This window comes from Cinclus cinclus, chromosome 2, assembly GCF_963662255.1.
Source record: "Cinclus cinclus chromosome 2, bCinCin1.1, whole genome shotgun sequence".
Taxonomy (NCBI): domain Eukaryota; kingdom Metazoa; phylum Chordata; class Aves; order Passeriformes; family Cinclidae; genus Cinclus; species Cinclus cinclus.
The window spans coordinates 30,892,270-30,914,531 of NC_085047.1; the positions used below are offsets into that span (position 1 = coordinate 30,892,270).

The following is a 22,262-nucleotide window of genomic DNA, read 5'->3' on the forward strand; positions in this document are numbered from 1 at the left end:
GGCTGCCAAAGCAGCATAGGTGGGAACTTGCTTGCCCAATGTGCTCTCTGGCAGCATGGAACATTAACTGACATCCTGGTGCAGATCCAATTATCTGTCTGGGAGGCTGTCCAGCAACAGACACCAAAAAGACAGGTTCAAGGAACCTCATCAGGAACAATTACAAAACAGCTTGCCTTAAGGTGAAGTTTCTTCCTGTTTCCAGACAGTGAAAAGTAGATGTTCAAGCACAGAAGACATTAATCTTTGAAATATATTCTTTCTAGCTATAGGTATGACTCTTCTGAGCTCTCATACAAATACCTAAGGCCCTTAAGAAGGTCTGTCCACTGATCCCTGTGCATTTAGTTTATTCATTACTCTTGTTCACTGCCTGTTACAGAAATCATAAGGAGTAAAGGAGGGCAATAACTCATTAGTCTCCCATTGCTTCTCTGGCAAAGAACACAGCTCTGTAAGACGTTTTTGGCATTGCTTCTATCTCTTCTGGTGAAGGGCAGATACTAGGTGCTTAGGTGAGCCCACCCCTTTCCCTCCTCATTCTCATGCCTACCTGTTGGGGGTGCTCATATACTGCAGGACATCCCAGATGACTGTGGAAACAGAATATACAATTTCTGGTTTCAGATAATTGAGAAAAGTAAGATCAGGGTATTTCTAACGCTTTTGCCATGACTGCCCTTCCTCCATGCTTGAACAGTTAAGGAGTGATATGATGGCAAACGACACAAGCTGCATTGCAAACTGAGAACCTTTGCAGCCCAAACTATGTAAGAGAATAAATTTGGAAACACACTGGGAATAAAGAGAATGGAGACACTTCTTACAGAAAAGAGTTATCCATTTGCACTCAAATGTGATGCCAAGCCTGTTCCTTGTGCAGTTCTAAGTCTTGTTGACAGTATTCAGGCAAGGCTCCATTTAATCTGTTGTATGAAGAGAAAGAGAATTTTTTTTTCTTCATGTAGGTTTCTACTAGGCTGAAAGGGGGCCAGCCATAGAATTTGATCTAGATTACTAATCTCTCCAGTAATGCTGACCACTCAAGGTATGGAAAAGAAAGGCTGCCTTGTTTCCCCAAGTGGCACACAGAACTTCTAGATTACACTTATACATGAAGACGCATATATGCACTGTTGTCCTCTGGTGCATATATATGGAAGGTGCTAGAGACCACAGATTCCCCTCAACATCTTGTGCTCAATATGCTTTCTGAAGAGGACAACACTTGTTCTGTCTCAGATGCCGTGGGTGGAGCTGACAGTCAGTCAGCATACATGTGACTGGATGTGTGAGTAGTACAAGCTTCCAGAAACCCCTTAAAAAGCACAGACTGAGATTTTCTAGGTTGGACTCTAGTCAGATGTGATTTGGGTTTTTTTAATCTTCACGCTCTCTTTGTACTGTCATGAGTGCTTTATTCATGTTAATTATTTTTATATTGACTTTTTAATATTTTGAAAAATGCACTGCTGTTCCCTCTTCAGCTAAAAAAAAATAAATAAAAATAACATTACTCTAATGCTGTAACAAAGGGTCTGAACTGCATTGGCTATTCCAGTGCAACTATTCTGAAGTACCTCCCATCATATTATTGGACTCTTCAGTCACTCTTAAACGTGGCTTCTTGGGTCTTTGTTAGGTTGACTGGGGGAATCTTTAAATCCATACAGGAGTGGTATATGAAGAAGTTGTGATGTTCCAACCTTGACAGCTGGAGAAATACATGAGGTTCATGCCTAGTTCACAGTGAGCAAACAGATGAGCACAGATCAGAACAGTTTGGGTTATTTCCTCTCTAGAAAAGCAGGGGGTATCATAACTGGGTTCTTGTTTACCAAAGCCATTTCCATTTCCCTTCCTATGTGTTGATGAGGTAGACAAGTGTATAGTTTATGAGTTCTCCTCTCAAGCTGAACTTCATAGCGATAGATACAGAGATACAGTCCCAAAGCTCTGCTCCTTCTCGAAGCAGATTTTCCCACTGGTGGGTATTAGTCTGTCTGAAGGGATACATAAGCTCTGCCATTCTGGTCACTCTCATGTGCCTGTGCCAAACAACACTGTTGATTCCCAAGAACATTGTTAGCCCTTTTTTAAGGACTGAAGTGACTTATGGGACTGGTACCATTCCCAGATCACTCTTGAGACTCAGCTCACTCATTCCAACTGGCTGTTCAAAGTTGGCTACCACATGTCTGCATTTTCTTCAAAAACAATATTCAAACAACTGTGCCTAATGGCTAGGGTGAGAAAAAGAGCAAGTGTTTTTCAGCATCAAAAGGTTTCAGATTTTTTTCATTCTGTTTTTCATTGTAAGGGGTTCAGAAGAAAACAAAATCCAAGATCTGTGTACTCAGGATTTTGGAGTATCACAGGTTACACCTTTCCTCACAAGAATGGACTTGTGAGAACCAGAACCTATTTGTTTTCTCCTTCACTTGCAGATCTTGCAGGATGGATTCTAGGAAATGTTATTTATTTATTTATTCTGTTGCAGTCCCAAAACCAGAGATGGACTGTTTCTCACATCTGCACAAAAGATTAGCAATTCCCATCATGGAGCACACCCAAGAACTGCACATGAAATAGCATCGAATTTCGAACCCTTTGCTCTGAACCTGTTTACCAGGTGACATCTGTTTTTGCTTACCACATACTGTGCACTAGCTGGAACTTCAGTTCTGAACTGAGCTGGCACACCAAGTGATAACTTGATGCTCATATCCATCTGAGGAATAATTTCTCACACCACAATGGCATTCTTCTGAAAAAAAAAAGCTATTTTTTTGTTGCCTTTATTATGTCTTTGCAGCTTTGCTGGGCTTTCAGCCATAAATAAAGCCTGCTGATGACTTTGTAAAGTTTTCAGATACCTTTTGTTGGCAAACAATAGGCAACAGTTGGTTGTGATCTGTCCAAGCCATTATTCCATCTCCACCCCGTGTTATTATAACCTTCCCTCCCCAAACCCACTCCCAATGTATGACATCAGCCACGTGTAATTGTCACCAGTCATTTAGTTCTGCTTTCAAACCATGGCAAGGCTTTGTTTTTGTTCATGGAACAGGACATGTAATGTGCACTCTCTGGGTGCAGTAAGTCTTCAAGTAGCATACTGACATCTTTTTCTTACACTGAATATCCCTCTGAATTCCCCCAGAACCTTCCAGAGTTTGAGACTAGTGGAATGAGGATGATGTAAACATCACACTTCAACTGGTTCAAGTTGATTCAAATGGACTCGCATGAGCTGGATGCTGTTTAGAATCTTCTTCTGGTGACCAACCAGGGTGATTCCAATACGCTGGATATCTCTGCAAAAGAACAGAGGACACAGAAGTTGTTAAAATGAACTGCTTGCTCTGAACAATCTCAGTCCATTTTGCTGTAGATGCAAATCAGTGTGTATTGATATGTGTGTGCGTGTGCCGATCTGTGTCTGAGAAACAGCTGACAAGGCTTCTGCTTTTGTTTGACAAATGTGTGTGGGTGGAGGGGATGTTGGCAGAACTTGGAAGGTACAAAAAGAAGCAGTGGAACTGGGCCACAAAAAGGATCAGAGGGCTGATCTCCTACAGAAAAAAAGAGAGTTAGAGTTGTGCAGCCAGAAGAGAAAGCTCCAGAAAGATCTTTCTCAATATATAAAGGGGGCTTACAAGAAAGATGGAGAATGACTTTTTCCAGGCCCTGTAGTGACAGGACAAGGGGCAGTGGTTTTAAATAGAAACAGGGTAGGTTTAGACTGGAGATAAGGAAGGGTGGTGGGACACAGAAACAGGTTGCCAGGAGAAGTTGTGGATGTCCCATTCCTGTAAGCATTCAAGGTCAGGTTGGACAGCGCTGTGAGCTACCTCATCTAGTGAAAGGTGTCCCCACTTATGGCAAGGGTGTTGGACTAGAAGAGCTTTAAAGGGCCCTTCCAACCCAAACCATTCTATGATTCTGAGAATGTTCATTTTCCTGAATCCTGTCTTTTACATAACACTTCAACACTTCAACACTTCAACTATATGGTGTGCCTGGTTCTACACATCTGCTTAGAAGTGGTTGTTATTATCTGTGCTAGCTGTCATGAATATTCTGATGTAACAGGCTCTCTGCAACAATGACAATACATCTTCTGATGCACAGTGGATCAGAATTAGTGCTTATAGATACAGATTACGAGTGTATTACAGCCTGGATGGTGTCCAGAGACCCTAGTAAGATGCAAAGAAGAGTAGCTACTTTGCTTTGGCTTCCCTCTCCTTTTTCATCTGTATATACTTCCACATAACCAATTTCTCAGACTGCTTTCACTTTCTGCATGGAAAACTCAGTGTCTGATATTTGTTGCTGTCTGCCCTACTACTTACTCGAGAGTCATGCGTGATATGACATCGAATGTAGCCAGACCAGCCTGGTCAAAATTCTCCTTGTAGCGGCCCATCTTGATAGCATCCAACCACTCATGGGCATTGCTGAGGGAAGGGAAATCTGGAGGACAGTTGCTCAGGAGAGGCTGAGATGGTCTGCAAAAGAGGCAGGTTCTAAACCCCAAGTTTATCAGCATCAGCTGGGCACACTAGTAAAGTAAGAATTATGAGAGGGAGAGAATGCAGCCTGTGAAGAGGACAGAATGAAGAACAATGACATCTGTTCTTCATGCCCTGACTCCTAAATTCCCACCTTGATGTGCTGTGTCTAGGCTTCCAGTGTCCCTTCTTCTGCCTGAAAACAATTAACCAACCCAAGAAATTGATTCTCCCTTCCCATTGCCCATATTTTCTCAGGCACATTCTCTTCTTGTTGCCCAAGATCTTTCCACACTTCCTTGGCCTAGACCTATTAGCTGGGCAAAGAGCTGCAGTGAGGAGGTTTCTGAAAGAGTTGTGAGACCTTATACAACTTTTTACCTTTGTGACTAGGTCTCCCTCTCCTAAATGTGCTCTTTTGGTCAGATTGCCACCCACCAGATAAAAGAATTGCAGTAAAAGGCCAAAGAGATGACTGTTTACATATGGCATTTGCTCTTTTCTGTCCCAAAGCTATAACACTTTTTATAGACTGTTTTTAGTAAACTGGGCATCACTAGATACTTTTCCCCTCCCCCAGCTGTGGAGTACATTCCACTGAGACAAGATTTATAACCACAGGGAAAAACCCTCCAGGCCAGCAGGATGTAATTTCGTCATCAGCCCAGCAGCCAACTAACCTTGGCACCATTTATCCCTCCAGAGACTTCTTATTTGCTGACCTCCTGCCTCTTGTTCCATCAGACTGCAAAATGCAGTTGGGAAAATATGTGATGTAATCTGCAGTTCTAATTATTTGTATGTAGAGACTTCCTTTTCTCCATAAGATAAGGTCTTCTTTTTCTTCCTCATCTCTTGTGATCACACAGTATGGTGTGATCACAGAATACCTTGTGCTGCTGCACCCAGATGTGTACCTCCCTTCATTCCCTATGGCCCCTCAGTCATTCATCCTCAGTGCAACCAATCAAGAGTTATCCCCATCACATTTGGCACTCAGAGCTTGCCATTAACTCAGTCAGGATATACAGTTCTCCCAACCTGCTTCCTCTCTTTCTTTCCGCTTCCTGTTTGTTCCCAGTCCCAAATGAGAGGGTTAGAAAAAAAAACCCTATATAGACTGATTTATGGCTTTCTTTTCCTCATGATGCCTTCTGAGAGACAAGTCTTATTATTTTGCATTAAATCCCCATCTCACCTGCTGGTCCCAGTGCCAATGGCTTTGAGGGCTGATGGCTTGCGAATCATTTTATCCAGGGCACTGACTATTTGCTCAAATTTGGGTCTCTGGACCCTTTCCTTCTGCCAGCAGTCAAGCATGAGCAGGTGCAAAACAGTGGGGCAGTCTGGAGGTGGTGGCAGGCGATAGTCCTGGTCAATGGCATTAATTACCTGCAGGAAAAGAACAACAAAGCTTTATGACAACTGGGAAAATAAAAGAGCTTCAATCACTCAGTGTGTCTGGCTTTCTTCTGCTTGAATTGACACAGGACAGAGAGGCAGATGTACATCCTCACCACTTCTAAAACTTACATCCTGATTGGACATGTCCCAGTAAGGCCTCTCACCGTAGGACATCACCTCCCACATGACAATGCCGTAGCTCCAGACATCACTGGAGGAGGTGAACTTGCGGTACTGGATGGCTTCAGGGGCAGTCCAGCGGATGGGGATTTTGCAGCCCTGGGAAGCAGACAGAAAGCAACCAGAATGTAGTGAGATATGGACTGCTTGTGAAAACAATATCACTGAAATAACCAGGTGTTAGCAGCATAACACAACCTGGAACACGGGGTGACAGTCCCATTGATTCTGTCTTGGAAACATTGCTGGTTCAAATTCATACTATGTTCAAGGTTTTCACCTTGTTTTACTGACAAGTATTAGTGAAAAGAGAGAATCATACCTCCTTGCTGCTACAAATCCCAAAATTTTGTACTTTCACAGCTTTACTTTACAGTATTTGAAAGTGGCATATAGAAAAATCCTCCTGATTCACAAACATTTGGAAACCTAGAGTAATTTAAATAATGCCAAATTGCAGCACTAGGGACAGATACACTGAGTAGCTAGCATTAACTCCTTTCTCTTTCCATCTTGACCTCTCTAACAGCAGGTATGATCTGTAAGATGAAATATCATTCAGGTGCTGGTTCTACAAAATTCACAGATCTAAAAACTGTTTCAGTTTTCAGTGACTGAATTCCTCATCTTCTTTTTCAATCCACCTGTTATACTCCCACCCCTTTTGTAGTATGTGTGACAGGTGTCACAACTTCATAAGCAATAAGCTCATTTGACAGTTGGTTGTAAGCTCATAAATATGCTTAGGCCATTTATCTCTTCTGTCAGAAAAAAAATAACTCTTTCTTCAAAGAGTGGTAGTACAGGATTGTAATCTCTCCTTTAGTCCTTTATCCTTCCTATAAAAATCTAATGAAAGGGAGAAGATAATAGATACATCAGGCCGTGAGGTTTGACCTATTCACCATCATGCCACAAAGAACAGCACTGAGACTTCATACAGCAGGGAGACTCAGACACTCAGTTATTTCTAATTTTTACTGTTTTGGAACAAATAGCCCACAAGATAGAAAGCCCTACTCCATTCCACATAGAGAAGGCTTCTCTGTGGTCTCAAGATTGTCTAAAGAGGGTACACCAAACCAAGGAGGAACACAGGAAAAAATTGTGGCTGTCAACACTACAGTAACTCCCACCACAGCAGTGACTCACCAGACCCCCAGTGTAGGTGGGATTGGAAGCATCATCCTCCAGGAAGCGGGACAAGCCAAAGTCTGACACCTTGCACACCAGGTTACTGTTGACCAGGATGTTTCGTGCTGCCAGGTCACGATGCACATAGTTCATGTCTGACAGGTAGCGCATGCCGGCTGCAATCCCCCGCAGCATTCCCACCAGCTGCAGCACACTGAACTGCCCTTCCTTCTGCTGCAAGGGGGGAGGCAAACACAGGCTCTCATGGCCACAGAACATGAAGCCAACAGGGGAGACTAACAAAGAGCAAGGTAACAAGGTGGATTTATGAAGTTAGAGAACACATCTTAATTTCAGCCCAAATCTGAAGGTTCAAGGAAAACAAATAACAAAGGAGGGTGGGTTTAAAGCAATGGACCTCAAATAAAATCTGACATTGGTGACCTTTTCCTCCTCTTGTGGCTACATCTCCCTTTAGCATCCTACACCTAACCTCACTAACTACTAAAATGGTTAAATGAAGGTGAGAAGACAAATCTGTTTTTACTTGTAAGATCTTTACCATGGCATCTATGCAATTCTATTCAACTGGTTCATGTGCTCTTCATATTGTACCTGCCAAAGCATTTGTGGCTGAATAAGCACATAAATCAGTAAGAAAGGGAAAGTGAAGCAGCTGTACTACAGAGATTATCCATATTTTTGTTTCATTACTAGAAAACTCAAAATCCAAAAATAACTGCAAGTTTTGTTACTTCATTACAATGTTGGAACTTGAAAATATTCTGTGAAGTCTGAAAAATATTATTAGAAAGGATAAATTTGGAACACACACATAAGCAACTGAAAGGGTGTGTACATTAATTACTGGAGTTGAAGAAGTCTAGAATACTGAAATTTTATATGGTTGTTGAGCCCTTGGAGTATTTTCACCATGTTGGCCTGAAACCACTTACTGTGGCTATTTGCTATCATTTCTATTGCACTGGAAGACTTAGGGAGACAGGAGTGAAGAGGAAGAACAGGCAAAATTATCAGGTCTGAGACTGGCACACAGTGAGATGAAGAGGTTAATGGCTGTGGGAGACTGTTGTACCCTGAGGAAGGAATCCAGCGATCCATTCTCCATGAACTCTGTGACAATCATGACTGGTCGGCTCTTGGTGACCACACCCTCCAAGTGGATGACATTGGGATGCTCAAACTGCCCCATGATGCTGGCCTCGCTCAGGAACTCCCGCCGCTGTTCCTCTGTGTAACCTGACTTCAAGGTTTTAATAGCTACCATGTATTCACGCTTTCCTGGGTGTTTCAGGCGCCCAAAGCACACCTCTCCAAACTCTCCTGTCAGGGAGAGAAGAAACACACCTCAAGTAAGGAAACACAGCAAAGGATTTTAGTCAGATGTACTAAAGCATTCTACTGTGGACGACTTTGGGTGATGCTTGGAAATAGCGTTATGGGAATGTTTAGATTAAGGCAAAGTTTCTGGAGAAGGTTGGAGACTACGACATCTTCAGGGCTCAAACAAAGAGTTCTGAGTCTTCAAAGGGTGTTTTCAACTTGGTTTTGAGCCAGCAAGTAAAGGTTAGTGAGTTAAAATGAATGTTGGTAAAAATGAAGGTTTAGATATCCCAGGACACTTGATGCACCACGGACCCATGGGTCCATTTCAGGCCAGTAGCGTGCCAGGTCTCAAGGTAAACAAGAAGGCACTCTAAATAATCTGCAGATTCTCACACTACCTGATCCAATGACCTCCTCAATCTTGATGAGGGACACATCAATCTCCTTGGCAAATTCTCGAATAGCTTCATTGGGATCTTCATAGGTTGAAGGATCAATGTAATACTTCACTCCGAGTCCTGCAGTGGGGGAAACAGCCCAAAACATCACCAGAATCAAACCCTGAGACACACAGGTGTTAATGAGTCCTGAAAAGAGACAGGCCCTTGCCATCTGTTGCTCAAACACACCTACCTCGTGCACCGATGTACTGCTGCAGGCGGTCTGTGTATGGAGTCTCTCGCCTTTTACTGCAGGACACAAAGGAAAGGAAAGTCAAAACACACAAAAGAGTCTCTCATCAGATGCTGGGGTAGGCTTCTCAGTGCAAGGCTCAGAGAATCCTTGAAATTAGGGGTAGAAAATGGATGTTAAGATCCTGCCCATCTCCTGGTAACCAGTGCAAGCTTGTTTTCTATGTGGTGGTTTTTATAATACTGTTGGCATTCCCACTTTAGAAATGACAAATGATAGGGCTTCCAAGACTATCCTGAAAAAGAATATTACAGTTTAACATTACTGCTTTGGAAGTTTTCTTGCTATTCAGACTAAATTTGCATTTTAATTTAATTTAATTACAACAAATTATTCTTTTCAATTACAATGTATACCTTCTTCTGTAATGCCTTTTAAGTTCTTCAAAAACATTCTAAGAGCCATTTACTCTAATGCTTAATATGTATAGATCTCCCCCAATTACTTTTCCTTATGGCTTTGTTTAACAGCATTTACTTTGGCCATTCTATTTTTAAGTATGGTACCCAAACCAAACCACACAGACCCAAACAGATGGAAATCTGTCCCTTGATATAATTTTTGCATGTGCAGATCAAAACAGGTATGGTCTTTATTATTGTGAGGTTTATTGCATATAAGCATCTAATTTCCAGTGAGCATAGGTCCTTCTCAGCATAGGCATTTCTCAGATTTCATTCTCCTTCTGAATATGTATGATTCAATCATTTATTTCCCACACAGACTAATTATTTTAGAAGTTACATTCTATTCTTTGTTTGTACTAAATCTATTTGCCATTTTCAAGCTACTTCCTTTGTTCCAAGCAATGTTAATTAAAAAAAAAAGTACATGTCATGCTAGTTTCCAATCATCCTATTAATTAGACCAGATTGTACCTCAAACCCTACAGTATCCTGCAGTATCTCTGCTGTCTGCATGGATTTGTGTCAACTCATGTTTTGCTGTTTCAGCATGAGACCTTTTAGCTGCTGATTCAATTAGCATTTGAAGGCAAAGTATCATGAAACATTATGTTATTTTTCTTTATGAACATAAGTAATTCTGACATTCTAACAGCTAACCATATTATTCTTACTTGTCAGTCTTATCTCTTTAAATTCTCTTTCAAAACCACAGTTTTACCCTCAAATTTTTTTCTCTTGTGCAAAGAAATTTGCTTTGATGGGGGCCTACACCTAAGAGCTCTAACTCTGTTGTTGAACCTGGAAGCCAGGTCTATAATAATGTTTTTAATATGTTATCTAACAAATGAATAGTTTTCCACATAAAAAGTCAACAAAACAATTAGTTAAAATAGGTGTTTCACAGTGCATATTGCCTGAAAAATATGTACCAACAATTTATAAAAACAAGTTAAAGTCATGGCATTTGACTCTACATATGTTCAAGCTTTTAAAGAACTACTCATTTCATCTGGTGTTCCTCATTTTCTGCATCTTCAAACTTACTTTTCTTATCAAGGACAGATTTAAAATAGAAATTTGTTATCTTCACTTTTTCTGAAAAACTGCCTACTAACTTGACATAATTCTTTAACTATAAATGAATGTATTTTTTATGGTATTTTCTCATATGTATATTTACAGATGCCATTCATGTCTTTCTCCAGCACAGTTTCAGTAATATTAACTTATTCGGGGTTGGGTTGATGTTTTTTAGAAAAATATATGCTTTATTGAGTTGTGCATATAATATCACATTTTCAGCTGTAACAAGAGATTGTATTTTTAACAGTTCAAAGCAACAAAAGGAGGCAACATTTCAAATTTAACAATATTTGATAGTTCTTTTCTTTCCAGAAAGAAAAATATTAAAAGAGAATATACACAAAAGGAGAAAACAAATGCAGAAAATGGAAGAAAGAGAGCAAAAAAGAAATCATTAAAACTAGATGTCACTTTCTAAAGTTAAGTAGTTTATACATTTTTTTAGGTCAGCAGAAAAAGTTAAAAAAGTCCCTCTTGTGCAAAGGCACAGTAGAGCAAAGATACAGAAATCCATTACTGACAATCTAGGGGATTAAGTCCAAACCTCAGTAAATTCAAGGAGCGGGTAATGACTGTTTCTTTTCTTCAAATAACAAAACGCCATTGTTTACTTTTGTACCTCTACAAAAATAGCAACCCTACTTTTTTCTCTTTAATTTTTTTTTTCGTTTCCTTTCTGTAACAGATTATCTCTGCAATCTTTTATGTGCACTTTATTCTTTCCAAAATGGAAAGTGGTATTTACTCTCTTTAACCTGTATTTTATGAGCTAGCATTCCATGGAAGCATTTGGGTTGTATAGATTTTATTCTTCAGCAAATGAGCCCTTGTCTCTTGGTTCTTGGTGAAAGGGTATTTTTCACCCTCTAAACAACTGGATATGCATACTTATTCCACCAAGCCTTCTCCACTACATTGTTTCATTCTCCACTTGATTGCCTAAAATGCAATTTACAGCTCCTCATTCACAAAAATGCATTTAAATACCTTTTGAGTACCAGCTTTGAAATGCTTTCCTTGTGCTCATATTGCTAACTAGCCAAATATCAGCTAAGTACATGAGTGGTTTACCAAAGGAGAGGCTCCTCAGATAGGAGTAATGGGGCAGGATCTTTCCTTAAATAGAGAATGGCATCTCAAGGACATCTGGATAAATGCAGATCAGGCTGATTCCCTTGGGACTGGGTAATGTTGCAGGGACAAGGAAGTTCCACTGTCTGAAGTGCACATGAGCAGGTCAAGGAATTCACCTCTTGAAGATGATGGCAAGGATGGCAATGGCAGCAATTACCAAGAAGGCCAGACCCCCGAGAGCTGAGCCCACGAACAGCGGCAGTCGGTCCTGCACCATCTCCGAGCGCTCCCCTGCCAGCAAAGACACACACACATACGGATGCAGAGGACTGGAACTGCAGTTTCCCTTCTGCTCACCTAGATCTCACCTGTAATTCCATCCCTACCAGCCCTTCACTCCCCAGTCACTGTGCTTCTCCAGTGCCTTCCTTCCTGCACTGAAAAGCCAGTGCTCCCTCCAAATCCACTTTCTCTTCCCCTGCTCCACTGACAGCTATCAAGCCACTTAAGCACAGGCTAGCTCTACACCTGGGCTGTAATCCGGCTGTCCCCTGTTAATGCAGCTTGCTGATGACATACTTGAGTACCTTTGATCCATACCAAAAGGATGGGGACCTTGCTGGAAGGCAAGCTTCTGCACGTATGCCTGTGTCCTGTGTCCCACCTCTCTTTCAGACATTCACAGAGCTTTCAGCTGTAAGATGTCCCATGACAGCTGGGGCCCAAACCACAGCAGTGTATGGTGCTATTTACTGCCACATCCCCCTGAAGAGATTTTTACTGGCACACTTTGCACCTGCTGGCCAGAGGCACAGAGGTAACAAGGAACAGCAGTATGGCAGTATGGCAGTAGCATAAACAATATGCTCTGACAGCATGAAGCTTCTCCGAGTGAAAAAATCTACATATGCAAGTTATTATAAAGAGAAATGCAAGTTGAGTAGGAGTGTCTGGTAGCAGTCCTCCAGAGGATAAGCCAACGCACTCAGGGACACAGGCGAGTGGAAGCTGATCATGTGCAGACCTCAGCACAAAATGGCAGCACTTACCTCCCGTTGAAGTCTGGAAATACATCTTCCCACTGTAAGGGCCGTAGCCAACTGCTGTCCTAGCACGCACTTGGAAGGCATAGATCTTGCCTGGGCTCAGACTTGGTATCGTGGCCATGTTGGTCTCACTAGTTAAGGTCAATGAATTATCCTCATCTTCTGCCTGTGAATGTCAATGACCAAAAAGGAATGTGAAACTTCCGCCTACACTGCTCACTCTCCTCATCAAGGCGTGACAGTTTCCATGTCAACCCAATATTCTTTGAACCTTTACAGAGCCTCCCAACAACAGCTGCTATTCCAGACCTTACTTCCTTGCACACTACTCATTCCTCACTGCTGCTTTTCATTCCCCCAGGACTGGGCTTCCCACAAAGCTCTGCTAAAGACTCTCAATTTTAACAAAAATGAAAGACAAAACTTTGCTCTATGGTTCGCTTCCTATAAATTCCAAACTCGTGTACTCTCCTAGGAGAATTCAGAGCAAGAACACATGCAAAGCTGTATCCAGGAAGCTGCTACACAAGTTATCACAAATAGAACTCCTTTTTACCACTAAAAAATAGTAGCCCTGCAAAATCCTGCAAAAGGATTTTTGTTATGTAAAAGAACAGTAATATTGAATGGGAGTTTGTCTGAACAGCCCTACCTACACATCTCTTCCCCTCAAGTCAGATGGATTAGCAGTCACAAGACATGAATGTCACAAGACATGCATGGAGGACAAATTTGTATTTGCCACCTTGTATTTCCAGCACACAAAGAGGTATTTGCCACTTAGTGAATGAAAGAGTGCATTACTCCTCATAAAATTTCTTAGAGCTGTCTGTCCAGGCATAAATGGGGACACAAGACTTCTCACAAACAAATGACAGACTTGCAGTAAATCCAATTCCAGTAAACATATTTAGAAACTTCAGCTCCTTTCACTGTTACCTGTATCAGCTGATACTAAACTTATTGTTAGCCACAGTTTTTAAGCTTAAACAAGTGCCTTCTCTTTTCTTAAAATCTGCCTTCTGCTTAGATGTTTCCAATTCGGGAAATGCAGATGGACTGATGTCAGATGACATCACAAACTTTTGGTGTTGCTAAAGTTTCCTCCATCCTCATAACTGAAGCATTTTTTTCCATCTTGTTCGTCCTGATGTAGGGGTGTATCTCCCAGACAGAAAGTGCTCAGTATCACTTTCTGCTCACCTTGTCAAAATAGCGTAGCTGGTAATCCAGGATGATCCCATTGGGCTGGTCTGGCTGAGGCCAAGACAATGTGATGCTATTGGTAGTACGACTCACCTGATGCATCATAGGCACAGCAGAGGGAACTGGAATAAAAGACAAAAAGGAGAAATTGCAAAGGGATAAGTATAAAAAATAATTATAATTGAATATTTCTTAAGATGAGTTAGTAAGTTAGGCCAGCTCTTCCTTTAATTTTCCTTAAATAGAATTGTGAAATACTTCATAAAATAACCAGAAGAAATCCAGACACAATACTACTCCACTGGGAGATACGGTTATTGACAACTCAGATGGAAAGAAAGTGAAAAAATACATATCCAACTGATTATGCACAGTAGTTAAGAAATTATCTGTATTATAGCTGGAATATCACTCTGATCTTCAAATGTGCAATTTTTACATGCAAGATGAGAAGGTGCTCCGTGCCACTGCCTTGTTTTAAGATCATGTTTGGACAAAGAATACTGATAGTGGTCAGAACAAAGGCAAAACCCATTACTTCTCTTCTGCTTCTCCCCTAGACTGCAATTCTTTTCCTGGCTTGGGGGAAATCAAGTATGGGCTACCAGAGTAATGGAGGCCTTGCATATGAAGCATTCTGGAGAACAGAAATCCACTTCTACCAAAACCATTCATGAACGCATGTGCGCACACACACACACACGCACACAAACACACACACACACACACACACACACACACTCTCTCTCTCTCTCTGAGTTTGTGCAAAAACTAAGAGTGTATGAGTTTCATCTTGGGAAAAGATTTCCAAGCAAAAATTTCAGACAATTTTAAAAGGATCTTTCAGCCTGCCGGCTGTCTTTCCACAAAGCTCTTCTCAAGTTTTGCTTTCTCTCTGCAAAGAAAATGTCATGTTGCCAAGAAACCTACAGGTAAGCAGCTAGGGTATCCTCATTTTCCTAATGGATGCAGCATTTTCAGCAACATTTAAATTTTCCAGGAAAAGCATGCCAATAAAAAGCTGCCACCAAACCCCACAGGTTTTAGAAAACAGTTGTAAACTTCCTTGATGTGAAGAATGAAGCAGAGACATTTGGCAAATGATCAAAACCTGCAGAGTAGCATTTTCTTCCCTCATTAATCGTGAAAAAGATAAAAGGATTGTTTTTAATAACAAGATAAAATTATTCTGAAAAACATATTTCAGATGGGCTTCAAACAACTCAGGCAAGTGGGAACAATTTAAAAATGTAAATGAAACAAAATAAGAGTCTAAGCAATAAAATGCTTTCTCTCCTTGTTACTCCTTTATTTTTACCATTGCTTGTCCTTCCAACAAGATGACACAACTGCTTCACCTGCCAATGAGAATGTTGTGACAAGAATGGAAGAGAGCAACAATTAACCAAGACCATATATAGAATTTAAGATGAACATGAATAACACTGTATTAAACTGTCAGGAGGTAACTTGTCAGTTCCCATTTGACCAAGACAGATTCTGCTACGTTTAATATTCCAAAAAGTTAAACTCTCTTCCATTGAGACACCAAGCAAACACACAGGAGAGGTGCAAACCTAAATGCACAGCTACACTGCCAGAGAACAGGTCTAAGATTTTACAGAATGATCAGAGTTAAATCTTCCGTCAATTCCTCTCCTTCCCACCTCTAACAGTTATTATTCTCTTGTTTCTCATTTCTTCCCGATCCCACATTTTTTCCCTACCTGGAAGAATTAATCAAACAAAGAAACAGAAAACACCTCACTCAAGTGTATCTCTTGACCATGTACCACAGCATTCTAGAATGTTCCTATTATCCAAATATGTCCAGCACTCAGGGTAATCAGATGGTGGTGGGGGGGAGACAATCAGAATATTTCAGTCTGTTGTATTAAAAATAGCAATTTCAGTGATTTGCACCTAATACACAGACATACGTAGAGCAAAAGCCATTTAAACTCTCAGAAATAAAGCCAGTTATGAACTACCACAAGGCAGGTTGTCTTTAATCTGCCTCTCTGAGACAGAGTTTAGATTTTGATACATATTTGCCTCCCCTTTAAGGACCTAAAAAATTGTGAAACACTGGCCAAGGACTTCTTCCTTCACTTGAAGTAAAACACGTATCAAGATTTCTCCTTTGAAAAATTTCATACTAACGTGATATGAATACTAATACTCAGGTGATGTGCAATGCAAACATAATTGTTGGTGGAATAAGTATGTATTTCCTGTCAGAAGTGTATAATAAGTTTATTCTCTCAGTGTTAATACATTAGGAAATATAAAGTTCAAGATTTTATGTCTATGGACAGTCAAAGTACCATACCTCAGCTGCCACAGAAGTGCTACCTGAGTATTTTCCCTTGTTTTCATGCCAACCATTAAAAAGGTTTTTAACAGAACTTTGTTTTCAAAGCTTCCTTTTGTGTACACAAATGTGTCCAGGTCTATATTGATTTGTCAGTTTTATTCTTTTCTTTTTACATGAGGTTTATAGACACAGACATGTTAGGTCCCTGTCTAATGGCAGATGAAATCACAGTGCCTGATTCAATCCAATCTGGGCAGTTGAACTAGATGATCATTGTTAATTTTCAACTATTCTATTCTATTCTATTCTATTCTATTCTATTCTATTCTATTCTATTCTATTCTATTCTATTCTATTCTATTCACTGAGAGCAAAAAATATGCTGTGAGATCAGATCTTTAATTAAGACTGGAAAAGCAGTTCTCTTTATATGCAATTTAAATAACAGCAAATGTATGGAAAATTCTTGCCCACATAAACCCAGTTAGAGCTGTAAAGAAGTCCAAACACCAGTTAAATAGAACTCCCAGATTCTATATTTTGTGGGTTGTCAGTTGCAACCCTTCCACATTGCAGGACAAATTCTTTCCTGGCAGCAGACACTTGCCTGCAAGACTAAAAATCCATCTCAGTCAACAGACCAGGTAAGTAAGGAATGTGAAAGAAGTGCAGACTCGTGTAATAATACATGGCAATCCCCACTTATGCAGAGCACAGCCAAGTGCCACTCTCAGGAGATCTTGAGCATTTCTGGCATTGACATTCAATCCATATTCCATTCCATGAAGATATTTCAGGAGAACCAATGTGACCCCTTTGTGGTTCTACCTGGAGGATTCCTGCAGGATGATGCCCTGGAGGGAAGAATGACTCAAAAAGGCAAGGTCATGTGCAAGGACTACCTCTTCCAGGTGCAAAAGCAGTCCATCCCAATATGCATAAATTCAGGCAAAAAATGCCAATAGGCCTGCATGTTTGAACAAAGAGCTCCTACCTAAACTCAGACACAGAAAGGAAGTACATGGAGGCAGAAGCATAGACAGGTAGCCTGAGAGAAACACAGAGGCATTGTCCAAACACGTAGACACATGGCTAGGAAAGCCAGAGCCTACCTGGAATCACATCTGGCACAGGACGCCAAAAGTGAGAAGGATTTCTCTAAGTACAGAGGTGGCTCAAGGAAGAAGGAGAATGTGGCCCAACTGCTGGGTGGGACATGGGTCCTGCTGACACAGGGTGTCTTCTTCACATCAGTCTTTACCAGCAAGTCTTGCCTTTAGGAACACCAGGTCCTGCAGACCTTATGAAGTCTGCAGCTGGGAAGATCTTCTTCCTCATGCCAGATCAGGTGACTGAATATTTAGGCAAACTGCATCATTCCATGGGCCTTGATGGGATGCATCCTTCGGGCTGATGTCATTTTGAGGGCACTTTTGATAATCTTAGCATCATCTTCATGACTGTGAGAGGTGCCTGAGGACTAGTGGAAAAGAAATGCCACTCCTTTCCTCAATAAGGGAAAGAAAGAGGATACACAGGCAGCTAAGGCTCACCTTCATCCCAGGGAGCTGTTGAGTCTCCAATCTTGGTGATATTCAAAGGTGTCCTGGGTGTGGTCAGGGGCAATTTGCTTGAGGTGACCCTGATGAGCAGATGGGTTGGAGAATATGTTCTCCAGAGGTATCTTCCAAGATTAGTCCTTTTCTGATTCTGAGGAGACACTCATTCAGCAGTACTGACTAGATATCCATGGAGCACAATAGGAGTTCAGACAACTGGCTTGTGGGTCATCATTCATCCAGGATCCAAATTAAACCCTGCCAAGTCCTGTGTGTTGTACCTAGTTATTTGTTTTCTTCCCCTTCCATCTTGTCCCACAGTCTTCTGAAGTTACACAGTTTGATTAACCTCAGCTAGGCCTCTAATGTTCACTAACATGCCTCTACCTTCTCTCACAGTTATTTCACTTCCGTTACCTCTTCAGGTATCCTATTCTCCTCATATTCCAAGCAGATAACATGTAGGCCTAACATTTGTTCCTAGCTTTGTTCCAGCTTCCCAAATATCATCCTCTGGGAAGATCAGTCTGAATGCAGCACAGAAATTCCCTTCTTGATGTGTTTATTATCTTATATTTATTTTGAAAATATCCTACATTTTTCAACACATTTCAGTTTAGTTCTGGCCCTTTTTCTAAATACCCAAAAATCCTTCAAGAGTATTTTGGATTGTCTTCTGTCATAACCTTGTTCTTTTGCTCCCTGTGGATGAAGAGTGCTTTAAAAGGGCAAATAAGTCAGTTATTTTAACTTCCCTCTCTTATCATTAGTTATTGTGTATGCATTCCATTCATGCTTAATAAAAAGGAAAACAGCCTTTATGACACAACATGCTATGTTTTACTTCGTATTTTATACTTGCTCAAAAGGTTTCTGGCTTCATTTAAACAGTTAGTGAGACTTGAATTTTGAAAACAAACACATTTGGTGTCTGCTCATACTGAAGAGATTGGGCATAATAAAGAGAGAAACTGGAATAGTTCCTTTTTGTGGAGTGACCAGAGAAATTGTTATTAATTCCCAGTCATAGCTGGGAAAATCCATTAAAGTTGGCTAAGTTGACAAATGTCATTAATGTCACTAAGGAAAAAAAATCTTAAAAGGGGATTTTTGTTTTTCCTACATGAATAGAAAACAAAAATGCTGAATTCTTAGAGAACTTTGGTGAGTGCTCAGGGTTGGCAATTAGATCATAAATAAGCAAACAGCTAATGACTTTGAAAACCAATGTATTTCATTCAGAGGACACTGAACACTCACCCTCCACCTGCTGTACCTGCAGGCTTTAGCCTGGCAAAACACAACAGCATGTAGCTTTTGACAGCTCTCTTCTTATTTCTTTCTTGTTTTGAACTAAAAAATGCCTTTGTCCCTGCTTTTGCCAACTAAGTCTACTGTACTCTTTTGGCCCTCTTTGGTAAAGCAAACATCTTCAAGCAAATCATCACTTCCCTTCACAATCTCATAATCATACCTGGCATTTAATTCCTTTCCTCTTCTCACATTATTTCATGCGAAAATCTTCTGTCAGGTCCTCTTAAACTTCCTGGCACTACCCAGAAGTGTCCTTGTCCCCACTCAGCCTCTTACACAAGCCTTCAGACTGTCTAGCACACATTTCTGCAGCACTACAGATTTTTGGTATTGCCAGGTCCCACTGCTCTGATTCCCACTGATGCAGAAGGCTGCTACATGTATTTTCACAGGTACAAGGCAACCCGGTCAAGTAACCTTTATCTTCACATACCTCTATTAGATCTCAGAATTTCTGGACTCAGCTGAAAAAGCCCCAATACATTTGCTTTTAAAAGTCTGCATTGATTTGTTCCAACATTTAAATATCTGCTGCCTTTCTTTTTTCCTCTTCTTTCTAGGAATGTAACAACTGCCTGAACAAATAAGTTCAGTAGCATTTCTCTGGCAACAGACATTACTATATGCTTCAGTGAAAGTTGCAGGGGAAAAAAATGGTAGTTACAGGTCTGCATAGAAAACATTTCTTCACAGTCCTTTAAATGAAACCCTGACTTCTGTCCTAAGACATGAGAAGAGATACTTGTTTACCCTGATAAGTACATTTGAAAATGTTAAAACAATGAATAAAAATTTAGTCAGTTTTATTTTTTGAAAAGTATGGTAGGAGTTTAAGTTCTTTGCATTTTTGTGTGTCAGGTTCACACCTGTGAAGAGGTATAACTTCATTAGAATTACATAACTGCCTTTCATCATGTGGTTCCTGCTATGTGGAACAGCCTTCCAACATCTCTCTATACATCCTGACAGTTATTTAGGTATTCACCCTCAACACTTCAAACCTGAGCTGAAAGCAATTCCCTTCTCTTGTCTCATCTCTGTACAGTTCTTCCGGTGATTAGCATATCATATTTGCATTTCACACTATTACTATCCAAACAGGTTTTATTACTGCTATCCAAACAGGTCTCATGTTTCAGGTTTAGTCTTACAGTAAAGGAGGTCTTTCAGTGCCAGCCCTTCTCATTCTGACTTCAGGCACAGGGTCACTGAAGAGTAGGAACATCATAATCAGTCTGCCACAGAAAAATGTGATGTTGTAACCAAAGGATCCCATCATGGCTCTGAAGAAGGGCCCAGAAGACTGGGAGGGGTAAGCAAACTCTTAGAGGAACAGTGTTTTGGAGACAAAGATGAAGGGTGAATAGGTATCATGGGAAGAAGAAAAAGTAGAACTGTTTCCACACAGAATATTGCCTAAAATACATCTAACAAAGGGGCAGGAGTATTTTTTAGACCAGCAATTAGAAGAGAGAGAACTCAAATTATGCATGAGTAAGCAGAATCTTCAGAATGCCAGGACTAGAGGGTCTTTTTTTAGGTCATCTTTAATTCAATGGAGAGAAAATTTTTGCTATGCTTTATTCTGACATTAAAACCTTTTTCTCTTTTGCTTTTTTTTTGTACCCTTAATGTTCTCCTGTACTCTTTTTTTTTTCTCACCATGTAAAATCCTGAAAGTCCTATCTCTGCTTGTATAATAATAATAACAGAAATAATAATAATTGTTACAATAGCACAACATCAACAAGCAATGCTAAAGTGAAAAGCTACTGAAGGGATCAAAAGGAGGGGGTATGGACAAGACAGACCATGTGATGGAGGAAGCAGGGCCTTGTTAGTATGAGCTGTCAGTACAAATCGAGGGCAGCTCATCTCAAGCTCATTCCTAATGATCCCAAGAAAGAGCAAGGAAAGAAAAACTGCGACCAAATAAAAAAGAAGCCACTCAGTACACGCTGCTGTTTAAGAAAGTTGTCTTCCCCGAAACAGCTTTACTGCATAAGAGAGGCATCTTAGAGAGAAGCACCCAACATACCCAAGACGCCCAGAGACACGAGGAGACACCTGGAAGAGGAGTGGTCAGGAAATTCAAACAGAAACAGAAGAAGACGGTAGATTTGGTGATTCCGGGAAGGAGGAGGAGGAAGCAGCTGCTCAATTAAGTTATCTCTGATATAGATAAAGAATATTGAGATGAGAAGCATGAAGAAAGAGAATTCTGTAAGATGTTAATAGAACACCCACCTTTCTCTAGACAAGCCAAAGGAACTGCCTGGAATTACCATACAAATTACCCAGCCACATTTTACTGTAAACAAAAGACAATCACCCACTTGCAGCCAGCCTCTTAAGGGGACCAGGGATCCTAGAGGTGCTTTGCTACTTGACGTCTGTCAGGTAACATTTCAAAGGGAACAAACAGATCAACCCCCTGGCATTTGTTAACAGTAGGAAATTAGTTGGGGGGTATATATATATATTCCCTTTCTTTCCATATAACAGAAACAGAAATGATAAGATGTGATTTAACCAAGCCCTTGATGCCACATCTGGTTTCACAGCACTTTTCTGGAGCTTTACCAAAACCTTGTTTTGCAGGGGTTTCCACACTACGTTCTGGAATCTCATATGGGATTTGTTTCAGTTTAACATTTACACAACTCTAAATGTTTGCAGACATTTTCTATCACTCAGTTCAAAATGTTCCCCCTCGTTCTCCTCTTCATCACATTTCTCCTCATTATGTCCTCTTTAACAAGCTGTGTATAATTCCTCTCCATATTAGCTTATACATGCTTGTGAAGAACAACATATGCCCAGTCTCTTAATGCTGACATTTAGCAGAGCTCTATGCCTCCATGTATGTGTCTCTCTCCAGCTCCAGTCCTTGTAAATGGTATTTACAGGAAATAGAACTCCTCTGACTGCCCACACAACTCAGTAGTATCTTAGTTTAGTCATCCTCACTGTTTGGTTTC

At 40.7% G+C, this 22,262-nt stretch overlaps 1 protein-coding gene across 1 annotated transcript in view; it reads right to left on the bottom strand.

The window, feature by feature from the left end:
• Nucleotides 1–3,208: 3,208 nt before the first annotated feature.
• The window catches only part of LOC134058294 (ephrin type-B receptor 5), a 47,022-nt gene continuing 27,968 nt past the window's right edge, over nt 3,209–22,262 (bottom strand). The window contains exons 6-16 of the mRNA XM_062515552.1: nt 14,089–14,213; nt 12,889–13,051; nt 12,016–12,130; nt 9,216–9,271; nt 8,981–9,100; nt 8,332–8,579; nt 7,254–7,469; nt 6,051–6,200; nt 5,716–5,909; nt 4,359–4,514; nt 3,209–3,317 (exon numbers count right to left, since the gene is read on the bottom strand). Coding sequence (XP_062371536.1) covers nt 3,209–3,317; nt 4,359–4,514; nt 5,716–5,909; nt 6,051–6,200; nt 7,254–7,469; nt 8,332–8,579; nt 8,981–9,100; nt 9,216–9,271; nt 12,016–12,130; nt 12,889–13,051; nt 14,089–14,213 — 1,652 coding nt within the window. The remainder of the gene's footprint in view (nt 3,318–4,358; nt 4,515–5,715; nt 5,910–6,050; nt 6,201–7,253; nt 7,470–8,331; nt 8,580–8,980; nt 9,101–9,215; nt 9,272–12,015; nt 12,131–12,888; nt 13,052–14,088; nt 14,214–22,262) is intronic.